This window comes from Hyla sarda, chromosome 2 (assembly GCF_029499605.1).
Source record: "Hyla sarda isolate aHylSar1 chromosome 2, aHylSar1.hap1, whole genome shotgun sequence".
Lineage (NCBI taxonomy): Eukaryota > Metazoa > Chordata > Amphibia > Anura > Hylidae > Hyla > Hyla sarda.
In genome coordinates this window covers 123,965,107-123,983,326 of record NC_079190.1, presented here as the reverse complement: position 1 = coordinate 123,983,326, position 18,220 = coordinate 123,965,107, and the positions used below count along the sequence as shown (strand labels likewise).

Sequence of the window (18,220 nt, the reverse complement as noted above, 5' to 3'; positions counted from 1 at the left end):
TATATAACAAAGCCCTATATATAACAGAAAAAATATGTATAAATTAAAGGGGTACTCCGTCCCTAGACATCTTATCCCCTAAGATGTCTAATCATGGGGGTCCTGCCGGTGGGAAAACAACCACCCCACCACTCCCAACCGCCGCAACCTCTGCTACAGGACCGCAGTCATCCGGTACACGGAGTGAACTTTACTCCATGCCTGATGACTAGCGATGCGGCGCTGACGTCACGGCCATGCCCCCCTCATGACATCACACCCTCCCTCTCAATGCAAGACTATGGGAGGGAGCGTGACGGCTGGCATGTCCCCACCCGTAGACTTGAATTGAGGGGGCATGACCATGACTTCATGAAGGGGCCTGACCGTGATTTCACCGTGACTTCACAAGCCTCCGGCGTCGCAGCCAGGTGCTGCAGGGAGTTCGCGCGTGAGGGTGGGGTGGGGTGGACAGTTGAACCCCCGCGATCAGACATCTTATCACCTATCCCTGAGTACCCCTTTAATTGAATAATGAAGGCTGGGTTTACAAATGTCTGGCATCCAGCACAGTGACCCTAGCCTTAAACTTACTGCAACTTATGGCAGAACTGACTAAATGCATCAGTTGTTTAGGATCCAGTATTCATTAATTGTGCATGCCGGACAGGGGAATGAAGAAAGATGCGTTCCCCTGTCAGGCACCCATTCCCCATGTTCCACCATTCGGTGTCCAACTTGACTGGACTGAATAGCTTTTAAATCAGTATGTACAAAAAAGTGTGTCTGGCCTTGAGGGGGGGGGTCGCACTAGCCTGGTCTACAATGTGTAAAATTTGCAACTTATGAGATCTTGAGTCAGAATTTTAAAATTCCCTTCCAACTAGTCTTTCTTTGTATTAAATCCAGCGAAGCCCCCTCCCTTCATGAGGATACATTCCACCCAGATTTAACATTCATTTGCAGCTGACACTAATTTGTTGATCAAAGTATTGTGTGTTGTACAAGCAGAAGACTATGCTCAGTGTGCAGAACATTATGAACAAGGGTGAAATCTCCCAGAGCAAAAAAAATTTGCACATATTTTACTAGTTTTGTGAAGCCAATTAGAGATGTAAAATATTGATAATTTTCTTTTTGTTTTATGAAGTGCAAAGAGATACTGTACAAATACGAAAGCTCACTTTGTTTACTTGGAATATACAAAGACATTTTTATAAAGAGGTTATACAGAGATTTAAAATATTTTAAAATTCATTGTTATAAAAAAAATTATGAATATTTTTTTTATTTTTTATTACCATTTTTGTTTGCTCTGCATTTAGATGTTGTATGGGATCAGTAAGAGCTGACAAGGGGCTCCCTACTGCCATCAATGTCTGTGTCAGGAATTGCAGGGCTTCTCATACCCTGGTCCCTACTCATTATGCTAGTTTTCCATGACCAAACTGCAGATTTCTGATTATATAGAGTAGACAATGAAGCAATCTGTCTCTGAATGCAGAGAAATTTTACTTAGAAGTAATTTTTCCTTTACTCTTTTAGATGACAGTTAAGACCTGCTGGAATTATTTCTAATGACATCATGTGTATGGGAAGACTATCAAGTAGGGACATATGGGAAATGTACACTTTCTGGCACTAGGATACCATTTTACAGCCAATACATTTAGAATCTATGGGAAAAAAATCATGGTAAAAACATATTGCGCAAAAATACTCTATAACATTATAGAAAAGGTCTTCACCTGACAGTTATTGCAGCTGTTATAGGGACTGTATACATTAGGGATGTGAAATTCCTATCGCCCAACGCCCGGGACATGCAGTTCTGGGTGCCGGGCAGGTGAATTTTTCCAGCCCTTAGCTCAGCTTTGGGCAAGCAGGGCCAGACCTAACAAGCGCGCAGCAGTCTGTATGAAGAAGGCTCCCAACTCGTGCCCGCTCCATACTCTGGAGCCCCAGGCTGATTTCAGTAGCCGGGGGCCGCCGCTAATAGCAAGCATGCGGCAATCGACATAGCTGACTATTAAACCCTTAGATCGTCGCTGTCAAAGCTGACAGCGGCGTCTAAAGGGACATGTGAATGCTCCCTGGTGGTCCAGTGGGGTGGATCGCCGCCCCCCCCCCCCCCCCCCCCCGCAGCGCGATCTTTGGGGGGCGTCCACTATAGAGGCAGCCGGAGGGCTTACCTCTGTTCTCTGCTGTCCGTGGCTCTGTCATTGATAGAGCCTGGCTGGACCAGGCCCTATCAATGGATCGCAGAGCACACAGATCAATGGAGTTCAATAGAACTCTATTGATCTGTATGAGGAATCTAATGATTCCTCCTAAAAGTAAAAAAAATAAAAAGTTTTAATAAAAGTTGAAAAGACAGACATGTTAAAAAAGTTAGACCCTTCCATGTTAAACGTTCAAATCACCCCCTTTTCCTATATAAAAAGATGTAAACATAATAGAAATAAACATATTTAGTATCGCTGCATGCGTAATTAAACAAACTATTAAAATATCGCATTATGTATCCCATACAGTAAATGACGTAAATGTAAAAAAAAAATTTTATAATATCCCAGAAAAAAAGAGTTAAAAAGCGATTAAAAAGTCAGATCAATGCCAAAATGGTACCGATAGAAAAAAACTGATTATGGCACAAAAAATTAGCCCTCATACAGCCTGGTATGCGAAAAAATAAAAATAAAAAAAGAGCTACAGGGGTCAAAAAATGGCAATTAAAAAAATTCTAAATTTCAGAATGTTTTTTAAATTAGTAAAACATGACGGAAACTACACAAATCTGGTATTGCTGTAATCAGGCCGGCCAAAGGTATGAAAACAACATGTTATCTCAACCACAAGGTAAATGGTGTAGAAAAGAAAACCACCAAATTTGTTAAATTATCTTTTGCTATTTAGATTTCACTTCACCGATTATCTATATATTTTTTTGTTTTGGAGAATATGTTATTGAAAAATTAAAAGGCATCATTATAGTAATTAGTTATGGCTAGGATAGGGCAAGGAGGAAAAAATTAGAGTGGAAAAGTGAAAATTGGCCCAGACAAGTGGATCGTCATGAGGGACAAGTAGATTTTGCTCCTTTTTAGTCCCGTGGACAAGTAGTTTTTTTTTATTATATTTCCACACACCTGAATACATTGATGCCCCATATCAGGTTACTCTATTCTCAACTCCCATGGGCTTTTGTTAGTAGCACAGTGAGCTGCCATTATCTCCTTCATGGGCTAGTAAGGGTGGCATGTGTAACACGTGCATGGCCATACCAACATTGCATGAATAATTTGGTGGAGAAACATTTACAAGCAGGAGTAACCATTTTAATTTTCTAAATTGTGCCCCCTATTTTTACATGTATAATTCAGAATTACTTTATTACATTCAGAGGGCTAACATAGCTGTCTGTGGACATATAAAACAAGTTTTTAACAATAAACAAAGTGTATGACAGAAGAGCTCTAAAAATACTATTCAAATATAATTCTGTAATATGGAAATAGAAATTAATTTCACACAACTGGATCATCCACTGATTTATATGATAATTCAGAAAAAAATAACATCTTTGCAGGTGTTCACATTCTCTGTTAAAGAGTGAAAATCCGAGCAATGACCCAGAAAAAAGTTTACCCTTCAGAAACATCATTAAGAGGAGTAAATGCCAAAAGTGACATGTTACATAATAGAGATGATCCCACACCAGGCTACTGCTTCTTCTACTGCTGAGCGGCACCCTAATGTGCACCCTCATGATACAGGTTCACAGGTGTGAGGCTCTGAGTTTTGAACACCGAGAAATAAGATCAAAGATGAAGAAGGGGCAGGCATCAAATATGATGGACCACCAGCATTCCTCCAGGAAACACATGTACACAGCAATGTGCTGATCACACGCATGCAACCAGATTCTTTACAAGCACAGTGAAATATGATTGTCTAAATGCTCTGAAGAATGTTCTAAAGAAAGGGTGAGTATATGTCACAACAACATTTTATTTATGTTCATACATTTCACTAAGATGATGTCTAGAAAAAACATTAAATCACATACAAAGAATGAAAAATAAATCCAAAATCTGCTTTTAGAAAAGCATTTAAACAAATTAAGATGAAGGTGAATAAATCCTTCCATTCTACCATCAGCACAACAATTATATATGTTCAGTACTCTCTCTATATATACCCACAAAATGGTCCACAACACCATGAAAAAATATCAACTTTATTATATCAACTGCACATATACAATAAACAGGACCCCCTCGAACCCATTAAAGCACAAAACCCCAAAAAGGCGACGCCACTGTAGACATCCAGCAACTAGTCTACTGCTCCTTCAGCACCAGGAATGACATACAAGCAACTTGCAGGCAAAGTTGTAATACTTGAGAGTAAACCAAATATCCTTCTCACCTGATGCACGGTATACCAGGGCTTGAAAGGAGCCCGCTATTTTACCCTGATGCGTATTTCAGTGCTTTTGGTAATCGCCATCTTTACTGATTTATGACCATAGTAAAAGTAAATATGACCTGCACTATATTTTAGTACTTAATGCACTGGGTCATTAGAATGTGGTATGTAATAATCTGGTCAAGATGCTGGGTGAAACTATTTTGAATTCTATACATGAATGTTTTTTATATTTAAGACTGCCATATTGCTGTCAGTATGCTTTTGAATAGTGGGGGGAAACCATAGTACACTACTTGGGCTCACTCTACTTGGGCTGTTTGTTTGCCCCCTGTGTTGCAAGTTGCGACTGTTTGGTTTTTGTTGTGTGTATGGGGTGTGGGTTTTATTTTGTGTCCTTCCTTCTGGCCCTTCTGCTGTGCTCTATTTACTATGCGTTTCTTCCCTCTAGACCACAGGTGGCTACTGTATCCGCACCTCTATGTTTTCACTTATGCTTATCTGTTTTCCTTATGGCTACCAATTTACATGTAGTGACATGGAATGTGAGTGGCCTTAAAGGGGTTGTCCGCTGCCCTGCCTTCCAGAGCTCCACTCGCAGCGTCCGGAAGTTCATTACTTTGAAAGCTGTATGCGGGGTTCCGTGTTCGAGGCCGCCCCCTCGTGACGTCACGCCCGCCCCCTTGTGACGTAACGCCGCCCCCTCAATGAAAGTCTATGGGAATGGGGCGGGACAGCGGCCTCGAACACGGAAGCCCGCACACAGCGTTTGGAGTAATGAACTTCTGGACGGCAGGGCAGCGGAGCTCCGAAAGGCAGGGCAGCAGACAACCCCTTTAATGATCCCACTAAGCGTCTTGCTATATTTCAGGCGCTTAAATCCCACCAACCTGTTGTGTTGTGCCTCTCTAAGATGCACTTGACAAATGATACAAAACATGTGCTGAACAAACTGTGGTGTGGCCACACCTTCCACGCCACTTTTTCCTCACATGCCTATGTTCTTATTCATAGAAACATTTTTATTTTCCTGTACTTCTAATCTTATTGATCAAGAGGCTAGGTTTGTTTTAATGGTACCTTCAATCGTACTATGTGTGTGCTGGTTGCCCTCTATGTACCGCTCTTGGTGGTTGGGGAATTCAATAATCTTTTACATCCGACACTTGATAGGTTTGGTGCCCGGGGACCTCCCAAGACACCTTCTACTACGGGCTTTATCTAGGTTTGTGGAGGAGGTGGGGTGGGCGGACATTTGGAGAAGACATAATCCTACAAAGGTGCAATACTCTTGTTACTCTAGCTCTCATGGTGCGCTATCACACATTGATCTTGCGCTGGGCAACGAGTTGGTCTTTCCCCTGGTCACATCGGTGGAGAATCTCCACCGTAGTCTTTCTGCTCAATCCCCTATTTTTGTACATCTCACCTTAAATTCTCATCCTAGGTTGCAAAGGTTCTCTGTGGCGACTGAACCTCTTTTGGCTTCAGTTCCCCTTAGTTGGCCTTACGCTCAAGACTGATGTGAAGCCTTTCTCGAGATCAATGCGGGCAAAGTATGGGATTCTTTGAAGGCGTACGTGAGGGGTGTCTTTATAAGGGATACGACCTGTAAATCTAAAAATAGGGCGATTCAGGCCTCACTACAGCAAGTGCTCCTAGCGGAACAAAGGTTTTTGCGTGACCCTTCTGTCCTAGCTAGAGATAATTGGCAGTCCATGCAAGCCCTATTAGATTCACATTTATTACAGATGGCGGACAACAAGCGCTTCTTTCAACAGCAGCGCTACTTTGAGAGTGGTGAGTAGAGATGAGCGAACTTACAGTAAATTCGATTCGTCACGAACTTCTCGGCTCGGCAGTTGATGACTTTTCCTGCATAAATTAGTTCAGCTTTCAGGTGCTCCGGTGGGCTGGAAAAGGTGGATACAGTCCTAGGAGACTCTTTCCTAGGAATGTATCCACCTTTTCCAGCCCACCGGAGCACCTGAAGGCTGAACTAATTTACGCAGGATAAGTCATCAACTGCCGAGCCGAGAAGTTCGTGACGAATCGAATTTACTGTAAGTTCGCTCATCTCTAGTGGTGAGAGCACGGGTCACCTGCTGGCTCGTACTATTAGAGCCCAGCGGGGATCCGCCTCTATTTCTTGTCTCTGTGATGGTGTCGGGAATGTTGTCCAGGGAATGCGGACATCTTGAATGTATTGGTTTATTTCTATGAGGAGACGTATTCTTCCAAGCTGCCACATGATCTGGCTGCTATTGATCAATTTGTTTTTGGTATCTCGCTCCCGGCGGTATCGCAGACCCAGTAATGGATGAACCCATTACTCTTGAGGAATTAGAGGTTGCATTGGGGGCCTTACCTAATGAGAAGTCTCCAGGTGTTGATGGACTTCCCAATGAGTATTTTAAACAATACCAAGACATTCTGTTGCCCCAGTTGCTGGGGTGTTCTGAGGGCTGCTGAAGAAGGGGAGGGTCTGCCTAGGTCTATGCTAAAGGCCATTATAGTACAGCTACTAAAATCCGGTAAGGACTGGCTCTCTGCGGGCTCATATAGACCAATTTCTTTACTGTGCTCTGATGTTACGCTATTAGCGAAGGTCTTGGCTAACCGTCTTTTGGGGCTCATTACTACCTTGGTACACGGTGACTAAACGGGGTTCATGCTGGGGAAGTCGACGGTGGATAACATTGCGAGTCTCTTTTTGAATCTCCAGTTGGAGCCCAAGGGGGCGCTGTTTGCATGGCTGTGCTTTCATTCGACGCTGCCAAAGCTTTTGATCGTGTCGAGTGGAATTTCTTGTGGAGTGTCATGCGTCACATAGGATTTGGGCCCCGGTTTTTGACATGGGTACAATTGTTAGACGCTGCCCCTCGTGCCAGAATTCAGGCTAATGGTTTACTTTCCCATTCCTTTACCCTGGACTGTGGTACCTCGCCAAGGGTGTCCCCTCTCCCCATTTCTATTTGCCATAGCAATAGAGCCCATGGCAGTGATTATTTGTGCTTCCAGGGAGTTTAGGGGTTACCGTTATGAGGATATTGAGGAACGTATTTGCCCTTTACCCAGATAATATGCTTCTCTTCCTGGGAGATGTTGCGCACTCCTTGCCCCCCTTAATGGCTCTTATGGAAAAGCATGGTAGTTACTCGAGCACGTCCATCAACTGGGATAAGTCCACAATCCTTCCCCTGTTCCCCTGCCCTCTATACCTGTTACTGCTAGTGTTGGCCTCCTTGTGGTTACACAGTTTACATACTTGGATGTCTATGTTACTGCCTTTCCCTCTGATTATGTTACTCTTAATCTTGTTCCATTGCTACTGTAGTTCTCGCAAAGTGGCTACTTGGCGTAAACGTCCCCTCTATGTTTGGTAGATCCTACTTAGTTAAAAATGGTTCTAATGCCTCAGTTTTTATATATTCTACATAACACCCCTGTCTGGATTCCTATGAAATATTTTCTTAGGATTCAGTCATTATTTAGAGAGCTTATCTGGAATAGTAAGCCAGCTAGGATCCGTCTTTGCAAAGTGGTAAGGAGGAGGGTGGTTTATCCATTCCAAATCCTTGGTTGTACTTTTTAGTGTCGCAGATCCAGCAGTTGAAGGAGTGGGCACAGTTAACTACTATGGGGCGCACAGGAGATCTAGTATCAAGGCGTATTGGTAACGTGACCCCTATTTATCTGTTGGAAATGGCTGCACAGACACTCCCCCCGGACCTCCCTCCTACCTTTGTATTTAGCTGTAAGGTGTTTGTTAAATATTCTCCTCTGTGGCATAATCCTAGCCTGTCTGAATTGCGTATACTACCTGATGTTTCCCTCTGGGTTACCCATGGGGTTTTGTAACTCTCCCAGCTCTATGATGGGCCGATATTGAAGTAATTTGCTCAACTGCGAGAGGAGTTCATGCTGCCTCAATCATTTTTTTATCGTTATCTACAATTGCAACATGCCCTCGATGCGCAGTCTCAGGCTCATCCGTGGCAGTTGATGAACTGTTTACTCAGATTTCTACTAAGGGTGTGATATCTATGTTGTATAGGGATCTACTCTCCTCTTATCATTAGGCCTATCCATTGAATATTAAATATAAATGGGAGACGCATGTGGGTCCCATGTTGAATGAGCAGTGGGCACAGATTGTATCTATGACCCTGGGGCTTGCAGTGTCGGAAGCTCACCGGGTGTCCCAATTATTTTTGCTGCATCGAGTGTATCGTACTCCCGCATTTTTGCACAGGATTGGGGTGCGGGCGGATTCCTGCTGCCCCCGTTGTTCCTTGCCCAATGCTCACTTCTTTCATGTGATGTGGGACTATGCTCAACTTGCGCACTTCTGGAACGAAGTGGGACAGCTGATTAAACGAGTGTATGGTTGTCCGTTTGGTCTGTCTGCTTTGACATGTGTGCTGGGATACCTGGAAGGCTTAGATGAGGATAGTGGCTTATGTATTAGAATCAGCAGGATTTTATACCAAGCTCGTAAGTTGATTGCCCAGCATTGGTTGCGGGTTTCGCTGCCTACTATTTCTGAATTGATAAAATTAAATCATATTATTAGACTAGAAAAAAAGGGGATATCTTAAGAGAAAAGCCATGCGTAATTTGAGTCCATATGGGGTCCATAGATAGATACTCCTGGTTTGCCCTGCACCTATTCGCGGAGGAATCCAATGGAGGTGTTTCTGTGGGGTTGGGGGGGGGGGGGGTCTAACCCTTGATTTTGTCTGTGTTTTGCTCATTGATTGTTCTCACCTTGTCAGTGCCACTATTTTGTATTTGTCTTGGTAAGTTGCTCACTGTCTGAGTCCCTGTTCTGTGTTGGGGTTCTGTGTGCCCCTTGTTGGTGCCCCCTCTCCCATACTGTTTGATGTTGAACTTTCTTCTCGTATGATGCTCCTGCCTTATATTTGAGTATGTATGTTGACATGCTTTTGCCTTGGGGATGATATACTCCACTGTATTGTTTCTAACATTATTTTTTTTTCATTTAATCTGCTGTGAAGGATGGACACTGGGAAGTGGGGGAGTTTGTGTGGGTGTGATGGGTTTTCTTGGTTTATGTTTTGATTTGTTTCTGTATGATGTATGTTTTATAAAATGTTTAATAAATATTTCTGATTTTAAAAAAAATATTAAAAACATATAAGTGTCCAGAGCATAGGAATGTGATCCTAGCTCAAACCCCTACGCTATGCTGAGGTAGTCGCCGCAGCGGGTGGCGGAACGCGTGGGGCGAGCTGCCTCCCTGATTATTGGTGAAGTTGTCCCCACACTTCGTTATTTTAGATTGCCATAGCCTGTGTCCATAACACATCTAGCTGCAGCATAGAATCTTTGCACTTTTCTATCACATTGTTTACAGCATGTGCTTTTGTTGCATTTATTTGCACAGTAGGCTGAGGTAGGGACATGCAATAATCAATACTATCATTTTTGTATTCATTTTGGTCACTCAACTTTTTGGCCATTCATTTACCATTGTTTGCAATCAACACTTTCCACATACATAGCATTTTAGGGTGACCATTGGCATTGGCATTATATGCAGCTTTGCACCTTAGATTTTGGCATTGTGTATGTATACATGGGACTTTTCTTCACACTTGTATGCTATTTAGCATGAGGTAGTTGGTTGGACTAGGATCACATTCCTGTGCTCTGGACACTTATATGTTTTTAATTGTTTTTAATTGTGTGTGTATTCCCCCTTTTTTTTGGTACATATTAATAAAAGTGCATTTATTACAATATTTGCATGTGTTGGTGTGCATTATCTCATGGTTGCCAGCTTTTTTCTTTTTTTTAATGCCTCTTAGAATTTGACTATAATTTAGGTTCCCAAAAATAAATAAAATCATTAAAATGAAATGACCAGAATGTAACATACAAAAAGTGTAAAGATATATATTCCATACAAAATACAGTGCTTGTTAGTGATATTTATGCCTTAATGTCTCCAAGTACACACCATATATTTACTAACCTGTTCCACCAGCCCATGTATTACCACCAACATGAGGCATGTTATCTGGATCCAGCTTTCCATGTTTTGGTGAGCTCACATCTAAACCACTGTCTTTCTGCACAGTAATCTGAAAAAGACAAATGGTTATATTTCAAAGTATTATTTGCATTAGCATTGTATTCTACAAGTTCTATTATATTGGCTATGTGAAGCATAAAATACTTTCATGAAGCCTAGCCTAGTATAAGGGCTGCATTACACAGCCCGGCTCCAGCACAAAATGAGCACCGATCTCCCAGGCATTGAGTAATGAACACTGGATTGTTTACATGGCCCTTTATTCTGTCGTATGTTGGACGTAGATATACTATTACACAGGGAGATGTGTGGCTGACAAATTATTTTTAAACTTGTAATAAATCCTGCAATCAAAGTCAAACAAGTTCACATCTTTTATTAAGAACATGGAGTAAACATTTACAGTGCAGGGAGAAAAAGTTAATTAACCTGTAAATGGAATAAATTGTAGATGGACTTTTAGTAACAATCACCTCAACCAAATGTTTGTTGCCGTTTCAAATCACATTCACACAATGTTAAAGAGGAATTTTTGCAATTCTTTCAAATGTGTTTAAGTGAATCAACATTTTTGAAATGCCCTATGTGCACAGACCTCTTTAGACCATGCAATAGTATTTCAATAGGGTGAGGGTGAGAGTTGCCCAGTGCAACCAATCAGATTTCTTCTTTTTTAACAAGGCCTCTGCAAAATGAAAGGAGTGATCTGATTGGTTGTTATGGGCAACTTTTCCTCTGGACAGGTTTTAATAAATCTCTCCCTCTTAGTTTTGCCATTACAAAAAACGATTTTTCTTATTTTTTAACCATTCTTTAGTTAATTTACATGTGGGCTTTGGGTCACTGTCTTGCATAATGCAAGCATCTGTTGAGTTTGAGGTCATAGACTTCTGTCCATACATTCTCCTGTAGTTATAATGCACCTGAATAAATTGTTCCCTCAATAATGACAAGACATCCAGCCCCTGAGACAGAAAAGCAACCCCAAACCATGATAACTGCTCCACCATGAATAACATTAGGCAAAAGGTTTGGTGGGTAGTACATTTTTTTTTCTACAAAACAGCATTGTACCTTTATGCATAAATGTTGAACCTATGTGCTCCTGAGAACACTGAAGCCTCTTCATTCAGATAATTGGTGGGTGCACAATTGGTCAAGCCCACACAAACTACTGATTAATAAGTACACATAGGGCATCAGGTCTTTCTGGTGTTTCGGAAGCATTCTAATTTACTGTATTTGTACATAAACACTACATAAACTCACAGCTGACAATAAAACAAATATCACCAATCTTAGAAATTACCATGTAAACTTACTGCACATAATAATTCAGGAATAAAGCCATTTTTTTTCACTGTACTTTAAATGACAGGTATTAAAATACGCCCATCTGTTTTCTCACTATTACTTATATGATCAAACATTTTTTAGTGTGCTCTTAGATAAACACTTATGTCTCTGACCTTCTTTATTTGGACAAGCTCATGAATTCCTTTCGCACTAAAAACTGCTCTTATTTTATGGGATTTAAAAACCTCTCCTTATGATTCTTCACAACATGCTTCAGTTGGCACATGTGAAAGACTGGTCGCCTGCATCATCTTGTGAACCAAAATAAAAGGTCTGTGCTGCCTTCTCAACATCTAGACCTACATCTAAACCTCTGCATCTTTTATCCTAATCCCCCTCCTCTGTTCTTCAGCTTTATGGACAGATCATGCCCACTTTAAAACCCTCCTTAGTTGGCTATTTTCAGTTATGTTTAGCTCATGCAAACTCTGAATTCTGACAACTGTTATACATAATATCATAATATCTTTTATGATAAAGTATTGATGGATCCTTAGATTTTATCTGGTCGATGTAGTCAGAAATAGCAAACAATGTTTTATACATGTGAAGGAAAAACTAGTAACTTTTCTGAATCAGAGTGTAACAGGACCCATGAAAATATGCAATAAATAAGGCTACTTTCACACACCATTTGCAGTGTACATTTGCTGGGTAAGGCTCACAGGTCCCCTATTTACTCAACATAAGGCAAAAGTCTGTCCTATGTCTGTAATACTTTTTTCATCTGTATTGAACAGCAAGGTCTGCTGAATAATTCCACTCAGAGGCATCTTGCAAAAAAGTGTGTCAGACAATATAATGTATGCCACTTTAACATAGTAGCAGGTGGGCAATGTATGCTATTGTTGGTATAAATCATAGGTACCTGTTGGGGGTATACGTGCGGCAAATATACACTGCGAACCCAGTGTAAGTTGATCTATAAGTGCTTTAGATGAGAATACTGCCAAGAGATTATGGCTTGTATGGAATACGCAGTACTCAGGGGAGTTGGGTAGTCACTTATCAATCGAGTCACATTCTAAAGAAAATTGCACCTGAATTTATGAAAGAAACTTTTAGTTTGTATAATAAAAATAAATATAAGATAAGAGTATTACACAAACTTAGCCAATTCCTCTCTTAGTATATAGCAGCAATTCTATGTAAAAAATACAGGCAGTGCATGGTACTATGTTTACATGTTGTACAGGCTTTCAGCACCAAGGTCCCAGCTGCCCCATTTTATGTTCTGTTGTATGATGACATTGCCATTAATAGTTTTATATTATTGATTTTATATTTATTTATTTTAAATGTAGCATTCCTCTTTGCATTTAAAGTATCTTTGGAGAAAGTTTGAACCTAACATTACATAACCATAAATACAAGTGTATCTTTATCACCTACACACAAATTGTCTTTAGCAGGCTACCGAGTGTTCTAAGTTGATTGAGAAGTCTGCTCATTCAGGTTCAGCTACCACTTCCACTATACATAAACCACTCAGCACTTTCCAGCAGACACTCACTATTTCCCTTTTCAGACTACAGCAGATTCTTGGCCACCCACAGTCAGCTAAAGATAGTATACAGTACACAACACCACAAAAACACAATTAATAATAGCCAGAGGCCTCCAATATTTTCATCATAAAGGAATCACACTACTTGTGAGGAAAAACAAAAACAAACTAAAACTAAAGGGCATACTTAATTACAGACAATAATTGATGGGAATTTTGGTTTACAATTCCAATAACTAACATTATTTATTAATGAAATTATCTAAGAATGTATATAACATGTATCATATTATACTAAAGAAGGCTAAAGTTGGTAAGAGCCAAAAATATTTTGTACTCATTTATTTGTTATGCTCAGTAAATTCCAATGAATTTTCTGATGCTTTTTCTGATGATGATTTTAGACATCAAGGGGGAGATTTATCAAACTGCATGAGAGGAAAAAATAGAGTGATTTTCTCACAGCAACCAATCACAGCTCAACTAACGAGCTGAGTTAAAGTGAAAGCTGAGCTGTGATTGGTTGCTGTGGGAAAATCCCTCTATTTTTTTCTCTCACACAGTTTAATCAATTGCTTCTGGACAAGGGACCACTGCTTGGCTGGTGCTGTACTCGTGTAATAGTGTATGATAGTGGCGACTTTTGTGCCAAATTTTACAAATACCGGTACATTTTTCAAAGAAATTGTTGGTCACCCTTTCATGAATTGTATAAATAAATGTAAAAAAAAAACATCAAAATGGATGGCCAGTAGTGCAGAAAACTCCTTCCTTCATGGGGTTGTTACTGTAGGAGAAAGCACCCAGTTCTTGACTTGGCAGATTTATATACAAATGAGGTATGTTCCTAAAGTGTTTTTCTTTTAGAATAATTATGGCATAAGAGCATATCTGTAGATATTATTTCAGTTGTCCTTTTCTGCTGGCAAAGTATTTTAATAGTTGATCACATACTTACAAGGAACCATGCAAACGTGTGAGCCAAGACAACTAACTAAACAGTATTGTTCATTTTTATTGTGTGTCAAAGACTACAGCTTTAATGTGAACTTTGTAGCTTTTATTTCTAAATAAAGATTTCATTGAGTCGTAATAACAGCTGTTTAGCAGTGGAGCTGAAGATTCCTAGACAACTATTGTTCTTCTCCATATTATAGGGATCATAAAACAGAAGAGATGATTTTAGAAAAACACTATGATACTTCCTTACTGTTCAGTTTAAGCTTAACAGATAAATGGTCAGACAGACACATAGATGAACAAAAAATATATATACCGTAATAGCTTTTTACTTACAAATAAAAAAAAACTCTTCTATACCTGCTTAAAGGAATAATCCAGTGGCTGTTCCCCCCCCCCCCCCCCCCAAAAAAAAAAAAAGTATGCCTGTTGTGTGGCATATAACAAAATAAACTTTGACTTACCTCCAGTACTCCTGTCATGCTTTGGGTGTCCTGCTCTGGTCCCCACAACGATAGTCTTTCTGAACTGCAGTGTGACTGTCATAGTGCCACTGAGTTAATTGCTGGCCGCAGCGATGTTCCGCCTCAGCCAGCGATTCACTGAGCGGCAGTGTAACACACTGGGCCCGGGTGCTTCTTGGGCCCGAAAGCCATGCTGCAGCTCAGAAAGATCACTGGAAGCACTGCTAAGCGCTAGAGGTGAGTACAGGTTTTTTTTTTGTTATATCCCACACGATTGACATCTTTTTGTACATGACAGAGACATGTCAAGAGAATTGTTCAGCTACGAGGTTGTTCTAGTGATTGGTGGAAAGACAGTGAGGACTAAGTCACGGCAGCGTGTGACTTAAAGCATACCTGTCAGATCCCCCAAACTCCCCCCCCCCCCAAAGAAAAAATATAATATGTTGCTCAGTACCTCATCCTCATCATGAACATCTATTTTTTATATGTCTACGACCTATATTTATCTCAGAATTACCTTTATTTACCATAATTTGCTCATTGAGGTTTCTATCCATGCAGATGCATTGGGCTTGTCCCTCTCTCCTCCACACTGTGATGACTACTCCCCCTCCGTCACTCTGTTCTGACTCACAGAGGGCCCAAGACCTGTCTGCAGCCCTGTCAATCACTCATGGTGTCAATGACGATGACCACTGGACACTGCAGGACTGGTATGTGTCCCATGGGGCAGGGGGACCCCTAGTGGCTAGTTTTTTGACTGGCTTTTTCAGTATAAGTACTGAACATTTTCTGATTAAAGCAATTGCAAATCATAATCAGGGACATTTATCATCGTTGTTTTGGTAAGCGAGTTCTGTAGGCATTTTATTTTGCTTTTAGTTTTGCTTATGTATTACATATTTATCATACTATCACAGCGGGTTGATAAATTTGGCTTATATAAGCAAAAACCAATAAATCGCTTTTGAATACCATTTTTTTTTACCACACATAAGCAAAAACCAATAAATGACTTCAGAACACCACTTTGCAGCTTTGAAAGTAATGTGTGATATACTGTATATGTGTGTTTATTAAATTTTTTCTCTAAGGGTATGTTCACACTGCGGAATCTCCGCTCGCTGACGCCAGATTCCGTCTGGCGGCCGCCGCCGAAAATACTTAGGCGGTAGGACCGTGCGGCACTGCGCCATCACCATTGAAGGTTATTCAGTGCTCGCTGACTTCCGTGCAAAGAATGAACATGTTCTTTCTTTGCGCAGAACAATTTCAAAGTTGAAATGCTGCAGTGTGAACATGTTTCGCTGAAGACCCATCCACACTGATGGTAACATTCACTGCGCAGAATTCCACTGGCAGAATTCTGCAGTGTGAACATACCCTAAATGTACTATCTCATTTCTTTTTTTTACTTCTCATTACAGATCCATGTATCCTGTGGATTACTTAGATACGGTGACCAGTGTTTTTTTGGTTTAATGTGAATAAAATGGTTAATGAAGGCTTGTGGGGAAGTGTTTTTTTGGAATAAATTTTTTTTGAAACATATTGTTTTTTTTTTTCCTACTAGACAGGCTTAGTAGTGGAAGCCATCTTATAGACAGAATCCATTACTAAACTGGGCTTGGCATTAGCCACAAAAACAGCTAGCGCTAACCCCCAAATATTACCCCGGTACCCACAGATACAGGGGTGCCGGGGAGAGTTGCTACCAACAGGCCCGGAGCATCAAAAATGGCCTAGGTGGTTACAGGCTGGCGTTATTTAGGCTGGGGGGCAGTAACAATGGTCCTCGCCCACCCTGGTAATGTTAGGCTGTTGCTGCTTGGTTGGTATTTGGCTGAGAATAAAAATAGGGGGGACCCAATGCTTTATTTTTGTATAAATAATTAAATATAAAAAAAAAAACGCATAGGGTTTTCCCTATTTTTACCAACCAAGCAGCAACAGCCTGACATTACCAGGGTGGGCGAGGACCATTGTTACTGGCTCTTCCTAGCCTAAATAATGCCAGCCTGTAACCGCCTAGGCCCAGGAGTGCCATTTTTGATGCTCCAGGCCTGTTGGTACCAACTCTTCCCAGCACTCCTGTGGCAGTGGCTACGGGGGTAATAATTGGGGGTTAGCACTAGCTGTTTTTGTGGTTAATGCTAAGCCCTGGCTTAGTAATGGATTCTATAAGATGGAGTCCACTACTAAATCTGTCAAGTAAATAAAAAAATAAAAAAAAACACGTTTAAAAAAAATTATTCCAAAAAAACACTCCCCCACAAGCCCTCGTTAACCATTTTATTAACATTAAAAAAAGAAAAAAAAGCTGGTCATCGATTTAGTCCACCGAATCCAAAGGAGTCCACAGGATACACGGATCTGAAATGAGAAGATAAACACGAAAAATAGGTTAATACATTTATTGTCACCAGCTCGCACATCTCCCGTGCCGCACAACTACAGTAAGGACATGCTGGAAGTTGTAGTTGTGCGGTGCGGGAGATGTGCAGGCAAGTCACAAGCTTATCACCTCCCTACCGCTGCAGGACTAGAACTACCAGCATGCCCTTACAGTAAGGACATGCTGGGAGTTGTAGTTGTGCGGCGGGGCAGGTAACAAGCTTGTCACTTTCCCACACTGCACAACTTCCAGCATGTCGTTACCGTAAGGGCATGCTGGGAGTTGTAGTCCTGCAGCGGTAGGCAGGTGACAAGAAAGCCAGGGAAGTGGGCGGTAATGAGCTCTGCTCCCTGGCCGGGGTGATAAGAAATTCACTGTAATTTCATATTTCCCACCGGGCGCAATGACACGGGATACGGCAGGAAATTTTTAATTACAGTAAACTCCACGGCGCCGGAGCAAAGGGAGCCCGGGCTGACATAACACTGCAGCTGCCCGGGACTTCCGCAGCCGGGCCGGGAGATGTGCAGGAGCTGTCCCTGCCATCCCTCAGCGTGTACCGCACCGCTGAGGGATGGCAGGGACAGCTCCTGCACATCTCCCGGCAGGTCTGCGGGAATCCCGGGCGGCTGCAGTGTTATGCCAGCCCAGGCTCCTTTTAGCCTATAACGGAACCGCAGGGTTTCTATATCTACTGTAATATAACATTTTTCACCAGGTCCCGTGATTGGCTGCTCAGTCCCGGACAATCACGGGACCCAGAGGGAAATGTGAAATTACATAGGAATAGAGATACTCACAGTCGCCGTTGTGGAGGCCTGGCTGGCATCACTCAGCATCAGATGGAGCCCGAGCGGCTGCAATCACCCCTACTCTCTAACTTAATGAGGAGATGGGGACACTACTTTACATACACCCCCCCCCCCTTGTCTCCCATCTGCCCGTGCCGCACATCTCCCGCCCGCTTCAAGACTACAATTCCCAGCATGTCCTCACTGTAAGGGAATGCTGGGAGTTGTAGTCTTGCAACAGTTAGACAGATGGAAGATTTGCAGTGTGGGAGA

The 18,220-nt window shown here is 41.6% G+C and overlaps 1 protein-coding gene and 1 long non-coding RNA gene across 5 annotated transcripts in view; one reads left to right on the top strand and one right to left on the bottom strand.

The window, feature by feature from the left end:
• Nucleotides 1–18,220, bottom strand: part of VWA8 (von Willebrand factor A domain containing 8) — a 383,619-nt gene that overhangs the window by 33,158 nt on the left and 332,241 nt on the right. For all 3 annotated transcript variants that reach the window (XR_008888496.1, XM_056555457.1, XM_056555456.1), the window contains exon 39: nt 10,412–10,520. Coding sequence is in view for 2 of the 3 variants with exons in the window: in XM_056555457.1 (XP_056411432.1) it covers nt 10,412–10,520 (109 nt within the window). In the remaining variant the exon portion in view is untranslated. The remainder of the gene's footprint in view (nt 1–10,411; nt 10,521–18,220) is intronic.
• The window catches only part of LOC130355383 (uncharacterized), a 58,390-nt gene continuing 54,090 nt past the window's right edge, over nt 13,921–18,220 (top strand). For both annotated transcript variants that reach the window (XR_008888497.1, XR_008888498.1), the window contains exons 1-2: nt 13,921–14,173; nt 15,323–15,474. This is a non-coding gene — a long non-coding RNA (uncharacterized LOC130355383). The remainder of the gene's footprint in view (nt 14,174–15,322; nt 15,475–18,220) is intronic.